This window comes from Sus scrofa, chromosome 9 (assembly GCF_000003025.6).
Source record: "Sus scrofa isolate TJ Tabasco breed Duroc chromosome 9, Sscrofa11.1, whole genome shotgun sequence".
NCBI lineage: Eukaryota > Metazoa > Chordata > Mammalia > Artiodactyla > Suidae > Sus > Sus scrofa.
Genome location: NC_010451.4, coordinates 52,254,365 through 52,270,375, shown reverse-complemented (window position 1 = coordinate 52,270,375; position 16,011 = coordinate 52,254,365). Strand labels below are relative to the sequence as shown.

The 16,011-nt window shown below is 50.5% G+C and overlaps 1 protein-coding gene across 4 annotated transcripts in view; it reads right to left on the bottom strand.

Annotated features, from left to right (window-relative positions):
- Positions 1–16,011, bottom strand: part of SLC37A2 (solute carrier family 37 member 2) — a 37,102-nt gene that overhangs the window by 3,749 nt on the left and 17,342 nt on the right. For 3 of the 4 annotated variants that reach the window (XM_005667471.3, XM_021063087.1, XM_021063086.1), the window contains exons 5-18: positions 8,242–8,377; positions 7,781–7,857; positions 6,850–7,016; positions 6,304–6,341; positions 5,890–6,030; positions 5,495–5,585; positions 4,023–4,085; positions 3,648–3,733; positions 3,146–3,194; positions 2,907–2,980; positions 2,570–2,648; positions 2,342–2,439; positions 2,016–2,080; positions 1,765–1,821 (exon numbers count right to left, since the gene is read on the bottom strand). In XM_005667471.3, coding sequence (XP_005667528.1) covers positions 1,791–1,821; positions 2,016–2,080; positions 2,342–2,439; positions 2,570–2,648; positions 2,907–2,980; positions 3,146–3,194; positions 3,648–3,733; positions 4,023–4,085; positions 5,495–5,585; positions 5,890–6,030; positions 6,304–6,341; positions 6,850–7,016; positions 7,781–7,857; positions 8,242–8,377 — 1,195 coding nt within the window. In that variant the 3' untranslated portion in view covers positions 1,765–1,790. The remainder of the gene's footprint in view (positions 1–1,764; positions 1,822–2,015; positions 2,081–2,341; positions 2,440–2,569; positions 2,649–2,906; positions 2,981–3,145; positions 3,195–3,647; positions 3,734–4,022; positions 4,086–5,494; positions 5,586–5,889; positions 6,031–6,303; positions 6,342–6,849; positions 7,017–7,780; positions 7,858–8,241; positions 8,378–16,011) is intronic. The other variant, XM_003130030.4, reaches the window with a different exon arrangement.

The following is a 16,011-nucleotide window of genomic DNA, read 5'->3' as shown; positions in this document are numbered from 1 at the left end:
GTTAACAAGCCCTGGCCCCAGTGGTGGGGACTGGGAAGGTGGGTTCCATGGTCCCTTAATAATGGCCTTTCAGGAGTTCCCATCATGGCACAGCAGAAATGAATCCGACTAGGAACCATGAGGTTGCTGGTTCAATCCCTGGCTTTGCTTGTGGGTTAAAGATCAGGCATTGCCATGAGCTGTGGTGTAGATCACAGATGCAGCTTGGATCTCGTGTTGCCGTGGCTGTGGTATAGGCCAGCAGCTACAGCTCCAACTAGATCCCTAGCCAGGGAACCTCCACTTGCCGCAGGTGTGGCCCTAAAAGGCAAAAATTAATAATAATGGCCTTTCATCCCAGTTCAGTATAACTAGGGCTCCCTGTCACCTGTTCAGCAGGGAATACCAAGCCAGAATCATGTTAAAACCTTTACGATGTTGGTACCGAGTTTGACACTTGGCAGAGCAGTATCACATGTCCCATCTTGCAGCAGCCTGAAGTCAGCCTTCTCAGGGATTTAGAAATAAGCATTCCCCCTTTGACACATAAGGACACAGAAGTTCAGGGAAGGTGCCCAAGGTGTTAGAGATGCAGGTGAGCAAAGAAGTCAGGATTGTCCAGCGTTTCTGGTTCCAAGCCCAGTGCTCCCTCTGCCCCAGCAAGTGACTCCACTCCCCACACACAGGCCTTCTGCAGAGAAGGACTCAGGATGGCAGCAGTGCTGAGAAAAGCAAACTTCTCACATCCGGGGGCAAATTCAGGCTCTGCTGGGACCAGCTGAAGGCCCAAGGTGTATTATGGGAGCTCTGAGCCTCTGTTCTCTCACCTCTAAGTGAGAACACCTTCCTCTCAAGGCTGCTGAGAGGTAAGCAGGTGTATCCACAGTCAGACTCAACTCAGGCTCAGAGCAGACGCTTACTCAACATGCATTCTTTTCCTTTTCTGCTTCACTTGCCCCCTCCTGATGTCCCCTTGGGCCTGGCCTGAGGATGGCAGGTGGAAGGAGCACTAGTCACAGGTGCCAACACCCTCCCCCCGCCCCACCATCCTCTGCCTCCTTAGGACAGGGCAGGACACTCCAGAATGGCTCCAGCCCTCCATTTTTCTCCCTCTGAGCCCAGATGATGCCTTCCTCTAAGGGAAGTGCTTCCCAGATAGAGCGCTGGCTACCATGACCTCAGTGGTTTTACCAGCCAGACCAGGTCCACAGCTCTGGCAGCGCCTCATTAGCAAGAGCTTCCTAAGGAGAGCCAGAGAGGCCCTGAGAGAACATTGCCGACCTCAGCACCAGCTGCACAGCCCAGCTCCTAGCCTCTGCCTCGGCCGCAAGCCTGTCCGTGCAGCCTCCACACCCACCACCACTGGGCAACAGGCAAAGAGCAGCAGGCCAGTTTGGGGTTTTGTTCCAGAGGCTTTGCTTGGTAGTTGCTTTTTTCTGCACACCCCAGGCAGAGGCGCCAGATGGCCTCGGTTTCTGAGCTCTGGGAGGTGCAGACAGCTCAGAGCCCGCCTTCCAAGGGAAAATTCTTTCCCTGGACGCTGCCTCCTCTGTCCCCAGGGGGGCATCCAGAGCCCTACTGCTCTCCCCAAGGAGAAGAAGAGGCTGCCAACCTCCACAGAGGCTCAGGCCCCTTAGGAAACCCTTCCCAAGCACCAGGCTCTGCTTGGGGGCAGAGTCTGGAATTGGCACCCAAGGAAAAAGAGGAAGTCAGAAAAATCTGGAGGAGAGAGGCTTAGCATGCACTCCAACGCACATTAGTCACAGACTTGAAGAAAATACTCACAAAAGTCATGGGACTTGAGGAAAATACTATCGCGCATGGGTTAGGGCCACACTAGAGCTACGGAGACACATGGGGACAACAGAGGACAGGTTAGTGGTGCCAGGCAGGGGGGTTCAGGGAGCGCGTTCGGAGTCCGACTCCACGTTCCTGAGGTCCAGGCTGGAGCTGGGCTCAGACTGGTACAGCACAACAGAGCGCTGGTTTTGATGCCCAGGAGAAGGGAAGCGGGGCTCGGCTCTCCGAGGACTCACCCTCTGTCTCGGTGCAGGGATGACTTCCAGGCCAGGACCTCTTTGTACACCAACCGGCAGAGGAGCTGAGGGGAGGCGGTGGCACAGAGAGGTGGGGGGCAACATTAGCCTGGAGCGAGTGGTGAATCCCCGGTGCTGGGTGACTGCTGGATTGGCACACGGTTTCATTTTGTTGGGGGTCCCCCATGGGAGGCAGTGATTCTGAGCAAAGGGAGCTGTTCTTATTGTCCCAGAGCCCCAGTGGGCAATGCTTTGGACCTCCAGGGTTCTGGCCTGGCAGGGCAGGACCCCTCCCCAACCCCCTCTGTGCACCCCAAAACTCTTACCAAGCAGGCCAGGATGTCGGCAGAGATGAGCATGTAGAAGACATTGTTCCAGCCTGTGGGGGAAATGAGCCCGGCCAGCAGAGGCCCCAGAGCCGCACCTGTGGGGAGCACAGCATCAGACGGGGGCCCCAGCCAGGCCCTCCCTGCCCACACAAGGGCAGCGCCCCAAGAGAGCACCCAAGACCAGGCCCAGGGTTCCGCTACCAGCCTAGGGCAGGAGTCACAGACCTATGGACCCTGTGCCGTCGATGATGGCCGTGACAGTGGAGAGTGCCTTCGCATTGCCCTTCAGGCTCTTGTGAGTCCCCTGGGGAGAGAGAGCAAAGTGGGAAGGCCCACACCAGGAAGCGGCACCAAGCGGGACCGAGACCAGGACAGGGGATGGCTCGGGGAAAGGTAGCAGCTGGGGCTTGGAGTTGAAAGAGGGGCTGGTGGCAGTTTCTGAAGGACTTTGAGCATCTCATCTCTGCAGGCCAGGGGAAGGCAGGGTGGGGGTGGGGAGTGACATGGGGAAGATGGACCTGGCGACAGAGGCCCTAGCCCACCCCCAGGTGGCCCCACTTACCAGGTCAGCTGAGACAGCAGTGGTGATGAGCGCGTAAGGGCCGTTGACCAGGGCTCCAGAGATAATCAGCATGACTGAGGTGGTGACGAGACGGCCGGTTAGAGAGGACAGGCTGCCACCCCCAGACCCAAAGCAGGTGAGTCCCCCAGGCGTCAGGCTGAGAGCCTCCATTCCCTGAGCCTCCCTCCCAGCCCCCAGGCCGGCCTCATGGGGACCCCAAGGCAGCGCTGTCTCCTCACCTATGGAGATGCTGATCCCCCTCTGGCCAATGGAGTTGTACAGGAACATCTGAGAGAGGAGACGGGGCAGCAGAGTCACACCCTGGCTTCCCCGTGGGTCGCCTCCCTTAGACCTGAGCCCAGAAGTCCGAGGACCCCAGAGGTCCCCTTTCTCCTTCTCACACCCAGGCCGCTCTGTCTTCAGGCGTCCCAAGGATGCAGGGTCCGATACGTGGTAACCTATTGTTTCCCTTTGCCCCCAAAGTCTGCTCTCATATCAACCTCAATCTCTTATTCTTTCCTTGGTCAAGAAGCTTAGCAGCTGGCCTCCCCCTTCTCCACCAAAGCCAACAGCCGCTAATCCCTTTCCAGAATTCTCACGCTGAGCCTGGCCTCTCCTCCCCCCACTGTGCACAGAGATGTACACACGCAAAGAGACAGGCATGTGCGTGACGCCCGGGGCGTGCACACAGTCCAGTGGCCCACGGGCACAAATGCCCTTTGTCCTTGAGGTTCTACGCACCATGGGGGCAGCCAAGATCAGCATGACGCAGCAGGTGGTGGCCCTGCCATTGGTGTAGTCAGAGATGAGCCCCGCCAGGATGCCGCCTGGAACACAAGGCGCACACTGCCGCCCCAGGCACTGGGACCCCAGCACTGCCCCAGTGCTCAGCCCAGCACAAGCTTGGGCCTCTCCCTCTGCAGCCCTCCCTGTGCCCACAGCTCACAGGAAGACCAAACACAGGGGCCATCTTTCCTGGGGCCCCCTGAGCAGGAGCCCTTTTCCCTCTGATGCCACCGGCCAAGAGCACATCCCACTGGCCCTGGCCCTTTTTTCTGCACCCTGACAAGAGAAGAGGGGGATGCAGCCTAGAGGCAGAGCAGGGCATGGCCTCACCTATGATGCCACCAACATCGAAGAGTGTGGACAGGTCCCCAGCCTCCTTGGCAGTAAAGTGAACTGTGGAAAACAAAAGCATGGGTCAGACCTGGGGGCTCAGGGCAGACCTCTCAGGGGCCACCGCCAGAAGCGTTCCTGCAGAGCACCTGATCCACTGTCACTGCGTCCTCTTTCAGAGGAAGTGGGGGGGCGGGTTGTGGGGAAGTGATTGGCCAAAGTCACCTGTGAGTCTGCAGCAGACTCTTCCCAGCCCCCAGTCCTATACTGCCCTCTCCCCGAGTGAGATGGCCTTGACCTCCCAACCTGAAACCACTGAGAACTGGCCGCTGAGAGCCCTGTCCCTCTGGGGCACGACTGCTTTCTCTGAGCCTCAGCCCATCCAGCCACATTCTGGCTCAGCCCCTGATGGAACAGAAGGCCCCCTGCAGGAGCGCTTCACAGAAATCAGCTTGTAGGAAAATGGGGACCTTGGGTCCTAGGCCTTGCCCTGGGATTAGAAGAAGAGACGTCCAGAAGCTTGACTTGTAGCCCAGCCCTCGAGGCTGACTCATACTCCGAAGTCAGCACCAAGGCCGTGGAACAAAGAGTCACAGTGTCCACAGAGCTGCCTGGCGCTCTACCCCTATCTTCCAGAGAGGCCTCTCAGAGCTGTGGGACAAGTTACAGCTTGAGATTTGGCTCTGACTAATCCCCGTGGCATCTTGTTGGTGCATGAATATTGTGTGGCAAGGCAGCCTCGACCCTCCCATGGGGCCTGGAGGGAGCAGGGCAGCCCTGGGAGAGCTCTGAGGCCCCGGGAACTGAGGGCAGAGCTGCTCCTTGACAGCACAGCCCCACCAGGGGAATGCCAGAAACCCAGGACAGGTGGACAGAAACATCCTTTTCCAACCCCCAAAGTGGCCTCTCCTCATCTGTCCCTCCTTGGGTGGTGGCAGGTGTGGGGCAGGGGAGAGCAGGGCCATGAGACAGGCACCCAGCAGACCCAGGCACAAGTCATCGCTCCCGAGAGGTTCCCCGCAGCCCCTCGGAAGAGGACAGTGTTTACCGCCGGGCTGCAAGCAGTGGGGTCAGCTCGCAGGCCCTCTTCCTTGGGCTGGGGGAGGCTCAAGGGACCCCTGGAGGCACTCAAAAGGCAGACCTTTTGTAGCACCTTCCAATCCCACCCATCTTTGTGCCCAGCAGCCTGGTGGTGGGTTTCTCCTACACTTAAGGCTGGAGAAGAAGTTAGGGAGGATTGCGGAATAGAGCTTGGAGTTCCTAACCCCAACTCAGCGCCAAGGGAGGAAAGATGGCTGGAATCAGGGTCCAGGGGGTTGTCTTCAAAGTTTAGCTTCCCATTAAAGAAAAAAAAAAAAAAAATGTCCCTCTGCTCTAGGAGAGGTTCAGCAGAAATCCTGCCCCCTCCTGGAGTTATAAGCATCACATGACAGGTTTCCTCCCTCTCTCTCCTCTCCCTCCCCAGCACTCACCCACATTGAAGATGTAGAGGGGCAGCCAGTACAGGAAGGTGTAACTGACCAGCTTGGCAAAGAGCAGACACAAGGAGAACTCGATCACACCCTGGGGAGCATCAAGGAGGGTGCCATGGAAAGGGGTGCAAGACACCCTTGGTTCAGCAGCAGCCCCCACCCTACCCCATCCCACCCCTGCCCACCACACAAAGCATATCTCCAGTCTCAGTAACAGAGGGTGCCTGCTGCTCAAACACTGCGTCGAGACCAGCCTCCCACTTCACCTTCCCCAAGCGGGCCGCCCTCCCAAGGCATCCCACGTAAAGAAAATCTGGAAACCACAGATCACCCCTGATACCCAGCAGAAAAATCTAGAGAGCCTCTCCCTTCCTTCCATTCCACAGACTTCTCACCGGGATCCGGAGCGCCCCAAAGAAGCTGATGGCAGCAGGCTGGGCGCCTGGCTCCTTAGAGTAGGTGACAGCAGATTCCAGGCTGCTGTCCCTGTTGGAGTGGGAGTCCTCAGGGAGGTCCTGGCTGTCTTCTGACTCGACCTGCGCAGAGAGGAGCCCTTGCTGTGGCCACATCACGTACCACCTCCCACCAGCTGCAGGGACAACCCACAGGAGAGGTGGGGGCTCCCAAACTGGAAGGGGTACGTGTCCCCTCCTGGACTGGACTAAGCTCCTGTCGGGGAGCCACCCAAAGGCCCGACCTCGGGCTTGTGAAGTAACTGTGTGCACACGGCCCCCTCCTCCAAGTGCCCAGGCATCTCTGGGACCCACCCCTGGATGGAGCAGGAGGGCAGGGATGTAGGCCACACTTACGTGGTGCTGAGGAGGGGTGCAGTCCACGTCTTCTGGGTCTGAAAGAAAAAACTTCTAAGAAGCTTTCCAGCAGGCAAGGCTCTCACCATGCACGGTGTATAGACCCCAGCCCCCAAGGTGGCAAACCAGGGCTTAGGAGACCACTGTCCAGGCCTGGGTCTCCTAAGGATGAGCTGTAACACTACTGTCTCATGGACTTCCATTCTTTTGCTACAAGTGACCAAACAACCAGCCCATCTGACTTGCAAGGCTGTCAGGGAGCAGGGAAGAGGCTAAAAACGTGGAGAGCATCCCAGCCGTCAGCTCCACTTTCCCTCAAGTTCTGATTAGCCAGCATATCCTGACTCCAGGCCTCACTGGAACTTTCAACAGCCCAAGGAAGCAGGCGCTATCATTCTTAGGTTACAGATGAGAAAACCGAGGCTCAGAGAGGTTGTCGGTCCCCAGTCACCACATCTGTTCTTCCAGCTGGGAGATCCCACTGCACCAGCTGCCTTCTCCCAGAACCTCAGTGGGCGGCCATGTGGGGAGGGAGGGGCTGCTCACATTCGATGAGGAAGAAGAAGGTGATGAGGCCCATGATGGCTGTGATGATGCCAGGAACTATGAAGGACAGGCCCCACTGCTCATCCACCCAGATGCCAGCGATCAGGGAGCCCAGGATGTTGCCCACGGACGTATGGGAATTCCAGATGCCCATGATGAGCCCTCGCCTGGGGAGGAGGGGTGGAGAGTGGAAAAGGTAAGTACAAGAGCCAGCTGCCTGCAGCCTCCAAACCCAAAGACACCAGTGAGGAGGGAAGGAGAGGTTGGGCTCGCTGGTGGCTCTCCGCCAGCTCCCTGAGCAGCACTAGCTGGGCACTCGCTACCCCTGAGGGCATGGAGCCCCGCCCCTCTCTCCTCTCTTGATTCTAAAGTCCTCAACCAGAGGGTGATTCTGCCCCCCCCCCCAAGGGACACTGGCACTGCCTGGAGATTTTTGACTCAGCTGGGGTGTACTAGTGGCATCTAGCAAGTGAAAGCCACCAAATATTATACAATGTGCATGGCAGCCCTCACGACAAAGAATTATCCAGCTCCAAATGGCACTATGTCAGCAGTGCCAAGGCTGAGAAAATCTGCCCTAGAGAAACTTTTTTTTTTTTGCACAAAAGCCAGTTCAAAGAAAAAAATACACACACACACGAGTGTAACAGCTTCATGCAAAATGTTTTTCTCTTCATACAAGATGAAAATTCATCTATTATGAGGAAAAAAACATAACTAAGGTTGCAGGTTTTAAGGATTACAACCTCACCAATCAGAAAGTCAATATACTGCTTTTAGTCACTAAAATGTTTGTATCAGCCTGTGACAGCAAGATGGAGGCATGTCCCTAATCCCTGACTTGGAAATCATATTAGGGACTATAAGGAACCCCTCACCAGCCCAGCCCTCCCCGGGGTGCTGCCCACCCCTCCTCCTTGGTCACACTTACTTCCCCTTCCCAAACCAGTTGCCAACACAGGCCACCACGGAGGGCCAGCCAGTGGTCTGGGCAAGTCCATTGCAGATCTGCAGGGAGGGAGGAGGGAACGGTTCAGCATCTGGGATGGGGGCTACCACAGCCCACCCCACAAGCCCCCCTCCTTCACACATGGGCACACCCCACCCCCCAATCACCAGCTGATTTCTCCTCTGGCAGAGACCCCCACTGCAGAGACCAGGCCTTGCAGGCACCTCAGAGGACTCAGGGTAACATCAGTACACACTCACTGAGCCAACAAGGCTGACCTTAGCAAGGGAAGTGGGGCCCCAAGGCCTGTAATAAAGGAGCACAGGGCTGGGAAGGAAGGCCCAAGATGGGCCAGGACCCTGGGGTGGCTGGGAAGGACCAGAGGCTTCTGGGAGCCTCTCTGAGCCAGAACAGAAGCCCAACTGCAACACGGAGGCTCGTACCTGGACAAGCACAAAGTACCAGAGCACGTGGATGTTCCAGAAATAGCCCAGGCCAAAGAGTGCGGTGAAAAGGCCGCTGAGCAGCATTCCGGCTGAGAGGTAGTAACGCAGGGGGAGCCGCTCCCCAAAAATACCGCTGCAGGAGAGTTAGACATGGTTAATTTCCGCTACCTGCGCTCCTGGACTCTTTGCCCCCTATCCTGCCCCACCCCCGCCCAAAGCCATTGCAACGTCTTGGTCCAGGTGACCACCAATGACCTCTGTGTTGCCACAAGCCAGGGACACCCTCAGACCTCTGCTCACTAGGCCCCTCTGCTTTATTAGACACTGCTGACCAAGAGCCTTGCAATGTTCTCTCTGTGGACCCCAGAAAGTCACTGTCGCCCCCTTCCTCCCCCTGTCTGACCACTCCTTCTCATGCATTTTCTCTTGCATCACTTTTATGGGTTCAGCTGCTGCCTATATATTAAACAGCCCCAACTGTATATCTTCAGCCATGAACTCTCTCCCAGAGCTTCAGGATCACATCCAGATGCTTCAGGACATCCTGGCTTGGATGCCACCAAATAACCACCACTCTCCAACTCTAAAAACTGAATTCCTCTTCCTCCCCTCCCTCAGCCCCAGCCACCTGTCCTGCACCCCTCATCTGAGAGGATGGCACCATTGTAACCAGCAGAGCGCTGTGGGGCCCCTGGGCACAAAAGCCTTTCTGTGTCCCCCATTTCTTGTTTTCAGGAAATGGGCTCATTCAGCCTCCATAGCCTTGCTTGAGTTCCAAGGGGCAGGATAGGACATTTGCTGATCAGGGAAGGAAGGGGATGCAGAGACAGGAGAGGAACAATCAAGCTACAATAGTACAGCCTTGGGGCAGGATCCTGGTTCCCTCTCACCTGTAAGCCAAAGATTAGGCACCCTGAGCACAATTGCCTGTGGGTTAAAGACTGTTAGCACAGGATGTTTTTCCGGAACTTTCCCAGTTTGTTCTTTTTTTTTCTTTTTAGGGCCTCACCTGCAGCACTTGGAAGTTCCCAGGCTAGAGGTCTAATTGAAGCTGCAGCTGCCGGCCTACATCACAGCCACAGTAAGGGCAAATCCGAGCCGCATCTGTGACCTATGACACAACTCACAGCAATACTAGATCCTTAACCCACTGAGCAAGGCCAGGGGTTGAGCCCACATCCTCATGGGTGCTAGTCAGGTTCTTAACCTGCTGAGCCACAACAGGAACTCCTAGGAAGTCTATTTGTAAAGGCGTCACCCAGACTCATGCCCCAGGTTTAGCGGGACTTGGAAGCCAGTTTGAGCCATGGCTTCCTTTCTGGCTGGGAAGGGTTCCGTTCTTGCTTTCAGTTTTGTGCATGAGTGTTTAATTCCACTCAATATGAGAAGCGCTTCTCCAGTTCCATCCGATAGTACCCTGGGAAAGGTTTTGACAAACTGGTCAACCTATGAGTGTATGACTAAGAAAAAAATGATGTTTTCTTATAACACTATGTGGTCATAATACTTTTGGACTCCAGAGAAAACCGGTTTAAGTGAACCTCTTTTGAAAATTCTAAAACTTGTCCTTTTTGCATGTACAGTTAAAAAAAGCAAGCTCAATAAAACATCTTTGCAGAAATCTGACCCTGAGGGAAAAAGTCCTTTTTGGAGAACTTGCTTTTCTTGCCCTATGCTTTAAGACTGGGGCTCTCAGGAATACTTAACCTATTATCTCTAATTCCTGGTACAAAGGGGAAAAAAAATGGGAAAGAAATTTACTAAGTTTAGAAAATGAAGATGTGAGATCTGTGGTTGTGTCTGTGTGTTTATGTGTGCATTGTGTATATATATATATCTTAACCTTTGCATGGTATTATTATCAAAATTAAGTGTAAATGAACTCTACTTAATTGACTTAAAGGAAATGAGGCACATATATAAACTCTCAAAATATGAAAGGGAACTGGCCAAACAATTTTAGGTCCACGTGAACTGGGAAACATTCAGTATTAAATTAGTATCTGGTATTAAAGTTTGTTGATCTAATTCATATAGACATGTCTTCAGCATTATCAACATTAAGTATAATACCTTTTACCTAGGTTTAATAGAAGTCAAATAGGATAATGAGGCATCAGTTACTAAACAGAGAAATTAAAGGTGTTTAGGACTATTAATCAATGTTTGGTGCCACCCTGAAATGTTCTACGAAAACACATTTTTTTTTTTTTTTTTTTTTGGTCTTTTCTAGGGCCACTCCCTCGGCATATGGAGGTTCCCAGGCTAGGGGTCTAATCAGAGTTGTAGCTGCCGGCCTACACCACAGCCACAGCAACATGGGATCTAAGCCACGTCTGCAACCTAAATCACAGCTCATAGCAATGCCAGATCCTTAACCCACTGAGCGAGGCCAGGGATCGAAACCACAATCTCATGGTTCCTTAGTCGGATTCGTTAACCACTGAGCCACCACGGGAACTCTGAAAACACATGTTTTTAGAAATTATTGGTATTTATGTTTGCCAGTCTACAGAATGCTGATATAGAAGACAGTCCACGGTTGCTTAAGGAAAGTAGGATTTATGTTTTCAGTAAAGAAGGAATGAGGAATGGAATTGTATTTTATAAAGGGAAAAGAAAGTAAGTGTCTTATAGCTTGTTGTTTTGGATAGAAAAATAAGGGAGAGGCTAATAAGGATACAGAAAGTGATGGAAGGTTTGTGGGAAGTGGACACTGAGAAAAGAGGTTTGTGCATGGTCGGTACTAAGTTTAGAATAAATTTAACCAAGGTAATTTTAAAAGTAAGCTGGTGCAACTATGTCCAATCTCAATAGAACATGATGGAAGATAGTATGAGAAAAAGAATGTGTGTGTGTTGGTCTATGTGGTCTGACTGGGTCAACATGCTGTACAGCAGAAATTGATACACACTGTAAATCGACTATAATAAAATAAATAAAAATAAGCCAATGCAAAACTTGAATTTAGCTTTTCTCTCTGCTAAGAGAACAAACTCTTCTTAGAATGCTACTTTTGACAACAGATTATGTGAATTTCTTTGCCTTTAAATGATCTGTATTTGCTTTTGAGATCTCTTATAACTTTGGGAAAAGTATTATCCACAGTGACCCATTATTCTATCTGACCAAATGTTTTTTAAAAATGATATTTTTTATGAACTTCCTACCAAATTCTAATTAAAGTTTTTTTGATTTCAGCTAACTTTGGGATGCTTCAGAAAGCCCCTGAGGCATCTCAGGACAAAAAGAAAAAAAAAAAAAGAGTTAAACTAAGGAGAAAAATACATGGAGAGCATTATCAAGTGAATGATAAGCCTTCTCAGATAATACAGTATAATGTCACAGTAACGAAATTTATCAATTGCATTGTAATCAGATTTTAAATGTGCCTTACGTCTTTTGCCATTATAGACAATTAATGGTTTTACTCTGACACTTTTGCAAAAATACTTCTTCTTCAAGAAGATCTATAGAAAGGAGTTTTTGAAAAACACAAGTTCCTGGTTTTCAGGCCATAATGCTGAACTGGGCCTCTGCACCAAGCTGGTATATAGAGAAGACCGTTGATCTCAAAATCATCTTAAAACAGTGCTCACATGAAGAGAAACTACTCCAGTACGAGAAGACAATGACTTCAGAAGTAGGCAGCTGGCCCAAGATACCTAACTTGTATGATGATTTATAATATTTTCTTAACTACTTGAACTTTTTCATATGAATCAAATATTTTTCCATCAGGAGCATGATCCAATGCTAATTTAAAAAAAATCAATCAAATTGTTGGGTCTGTGGCCTATGTCTAGTACTTCTGGGTTACCTTAGTGAATTTTTTCTCTCCAAGGCTCCTACTAGATAGCCCTTAAGAAACGTATTTTATTACCAGGTGGAATTTTTCTCACCTGCCCAATTAATAATCCCTGCTCTGATCCTGACCATAAATATGTATTTTCTTTTAGGGGCATTCAAACTCAGTCAGAACAATGAGCTAAGTCTCAGTCAAAAAACTATAACCTGTTTATTAGAAGGGGGATGGATTTATATGTTTATAAATTCACTATTATAACTGAATAGCCTACTGAATACTGGGATCTATGATGCTTTAAGTGATGCACTCCCTAGTCTTAACATCTTTTAAAACTGGTTTGGCATAGGAAGCTCTTGGCTTAAATGTGTACTTATAACTTTATTAATGTCATTAGCTATAGTGTTTGTATTTTGCCTATTTTATAAGATTATCATTTCTTGTATTACCAATGTGTGACTGAGCCTCCAAAAAAATGATAATGATGACTATGAAACTTGAAGTAGTTGATCAAATGTATAGTTCTTTACCAGATCAATGATTGTAACTCTAGATACAGGAAGATGCAACAAGAAGGAATATTTTCCTGGACCATAACGGACTAGTAAGACAGGTGGTCCAGAGACCTTTGGCTACAGTTAACAAGGCCTAGTCTAGTAACAGCACATTGAATGACCTATCAACTAAATCTTGGCCAGATCTGGGGATGAGCATTTCTAGCACCGTGGGATAAAACAGTCATAAAATGTTTCCCCAAACTGTGGTCAAATTTATGGCATGGGGGAGCCCTGTGAACTGGGATTGGCACTTGCCATCTGCCTCTACACAGATTGAATCAGGAGCCACTATAGCTGCTGACCCTCAACACCCCCTGAAGGAGCTTGGGGTGGAGATCAGGAGGGAGGCACTCTGTGCTCTGGGAAAACTGGCAAAACAGGTCTTCAGATAGTGAGATATTTTCAGAAGAAGATTTTATGAGCCCCCTTCTTACATCTCCTCATATCTAGAAAAGGACTAAAATAATACCAGTGGTATCTGCCATGGCCATTAAGGGAAAATAGTATTAAAAGCCCAAATGGAGTAGCTATGGTTCAGATATCCAAAATAATATTAGGTGGCCATTATGATCATGATTTCAGACAAGTCCTTGTATTGCTGGGAACTTGAGTTTTCTGAGCTGTGTCAGACTTGGAATGCCACCAGCCATTCTTAAAGCAAGGTCTGCTGGCAGCTGGTAGCTGCAATCTTATGGTTTCAAGGTATCCTTTCATAGCTATTAAATTTTTAGACAATGAAATTGCTTTAGATCAGATGTTAGCTGAAAAAAGGAGCTATGTAATAGGAGCCAATAGCTCCTGTTATGTATATGTTAATACTACATCAGAAGTTAAAACCTACTTAAATAAAAGTAGACAACTGGCTACACATCTCCCCAAAGTGCCAGTTCCAGGAGTTCTCATTGTAGTGCAGTGGAAATGAATCTGACTAGTATCCATGAGGATGCGGGTTGGATCCCTGGCCTCGCTCAGTGGGTCGCCAATCCGGCTTTGCCCTGAGCTGCGGTGTAGGTCACAGATGTGGCTTAGATATGGCATTGCTGTGGTTGGAGCATAGGCCAGTGGCTGCAGCATAGGCCAGCAGCTGCAGCTCTGATTTGACCCCTAGCTTGGGAACTTCCATATGCCGAGGGTTTGGTCCTAAAAAAAAAAAAAGCACCAGCTCCAAATGGGTTTTCAGATGAGGAATTCTAATTCCTCAGGGAACGAGACATATTTTTGTCTATTAAAGTTCCAGTTGTCACTCCTCCTACTTATAACGGGGTCTGCTGCACCAAAATGGTCAAGACTTGGATGCAGAACCTGGAACTCAGGAATATTTCTAATTTGGTGTCCATTCCCCTAATTGAGGCAAGACCATGCCCTATTTCAGCAGGAAGTAGCCAGAGCAGTGGTCACCCTGCTTCCTGGAAGACTTGGGGAAAGATAAAACCGAAGTGGGGATTTTAAAACAGGTCCCCCTAAAACCAAGTTCCTGTGCCAAGTTTATGACTGTCGCTCTCTGAAACGATCATTCCCTTTCTTGCCCAACACCTGTTCTCCTCAGGATTGAAGAGTATCAAAGAAAAGGGGGGAATGTAACAGAGCAGGACCCTGTGGGGCTACTGGGCACAAAAGCCTTTTTCCCAGTTTTTAGGAAATGGTCCTCATTCAGCCTTCACTGTCTTCCCTGAGTTCCAAGAGGCAGGTACAGACAGTTACTTATCAGGGAAGGAAGGGGAGGCAAAGACAAGGGAGCAATAGTCAAGCAACAAAGGATCCTGGCTCCCTCTCAAAGGATCCACAAAATGATGTAGGCATCTTACACACTTAAAAGAAAGGTTGTATTCCTTATGCTTCTTTCAGAAATGAATACTTTAAAACTGAACAGCTCGGAGCCCTTCCTTGTGCTTCTCCCTCATTGGATTGCATCCTAAACGCAATCACCTGGGAGCTAAAGCTTAGGCGCCCTGAGCACAACTGCCTGTGGGTTAAAGATTATTAGCGCAGGCTGTTTTTCTGGAACTTTCCTCATTTGTTCTAATCTCTCATCATTATGCCTTTGTCATAAGCACTGTTATTCTAGGCAATAACCCAGAAGACCACCACCAGCATTATGCCGAGATCTCCTGAGGCCAGTTTCGATGACTAAGATTTCCCCAAAGAAGAACACGTGCTTGCCCCAATCCTGATTCTTATCTGCAACTCTGTTTTTCTCCTTTTAGACTATAAAACTCCCTGTAATTTTCCCCAAAGGGAGGCATAGTCTTTAAAGCATTGGCCTGCTCTGGCCTCCTTTGCCTGGCAAAGCAATAAAAGCTATTTTTTTTTTCCACCTTCACCCAAAACTGTCTTCTGCGTTTCTATTTGGCACCAGAGGACAGAGGCTGAGATCTGGCAATACCACCAGGCTGGGCACTGAAACCAGAAATCATGGAGCTACCTGTCTCTTGCCTCTCCACCCCCCTTCACATGCAACCTCCACTGTACCTCTTCTCTGGGTGCTGTTTCCTCTCCACCGATATTACTACTGCTCTAACTCGAGCTCTCCTCAAAGCTCAGCAGGGCTATTATCAAACCTGTTCCTTCTTCCGACTTTCTATCAGTTCTATCCTCCCTCACACCTACCTTCTGTCACCCATGCTCACAGTGATCTGTCCAGAATGTAAATCTGAACGTGCTCAGTGGCTCTCCTGTGCCACGGCCTGGTACACAATGACCTCATTCTTCAGCCTCATCTCCTGCCACGACTTCCTTCAGATTTTACACTCTGGTAAACCTGTTATTCGTGCTTCGCCCCACCCCGCCCCCCAGATCCTGCTGTTTTACACTTGCCTTACTTCGCCCACGCAGTTCCTCCCTCCTAGCCACTCCTGTGTCAGGCCCAAGTCCTCTTCATCAGCTCAAGCATCATCCCCTCCAAGAAACCTTCTCTAATCCTTTTTCTTTAATCCCAGCTTGGACTAAGTGACTCCCTCTGAGCCCCCAGAATGCCCTGCAGCCACCTCTGTCTTTGAGGCTGTTTTTCTGTTACTGTTTTTTGGTTTTTAATGGCCACGCCTACAGCACATGGACGTTCCTGGGCCAGGGATTGAATCTGAACCGCAGCTTTGACCGATGGTTGAACGCCCAATCCTTGAATGCACTGTACTGGGCCGGGGATCCACACCTCTGCAGCGAACTGAATTGCTGCAGCAGATTCCTAACCCACTGGGCCACAGCAGGAACTCATAAGCCTGTTTTATACCTAGCTGCTGATGTATCAGTCGCTCCACTAGGCCGTGAGCTCCTTGGAGGTGCTCTGCCTTAGTCATCTTTGATTCCTGGAAACAAATACCATACTCGCCAGCTAAAAGCTGGGCTGGGCTTTTCCTAGCACCCAGGGCTATCCTCGAAGGACCCCCATCCAGGACAAACCATATTCCA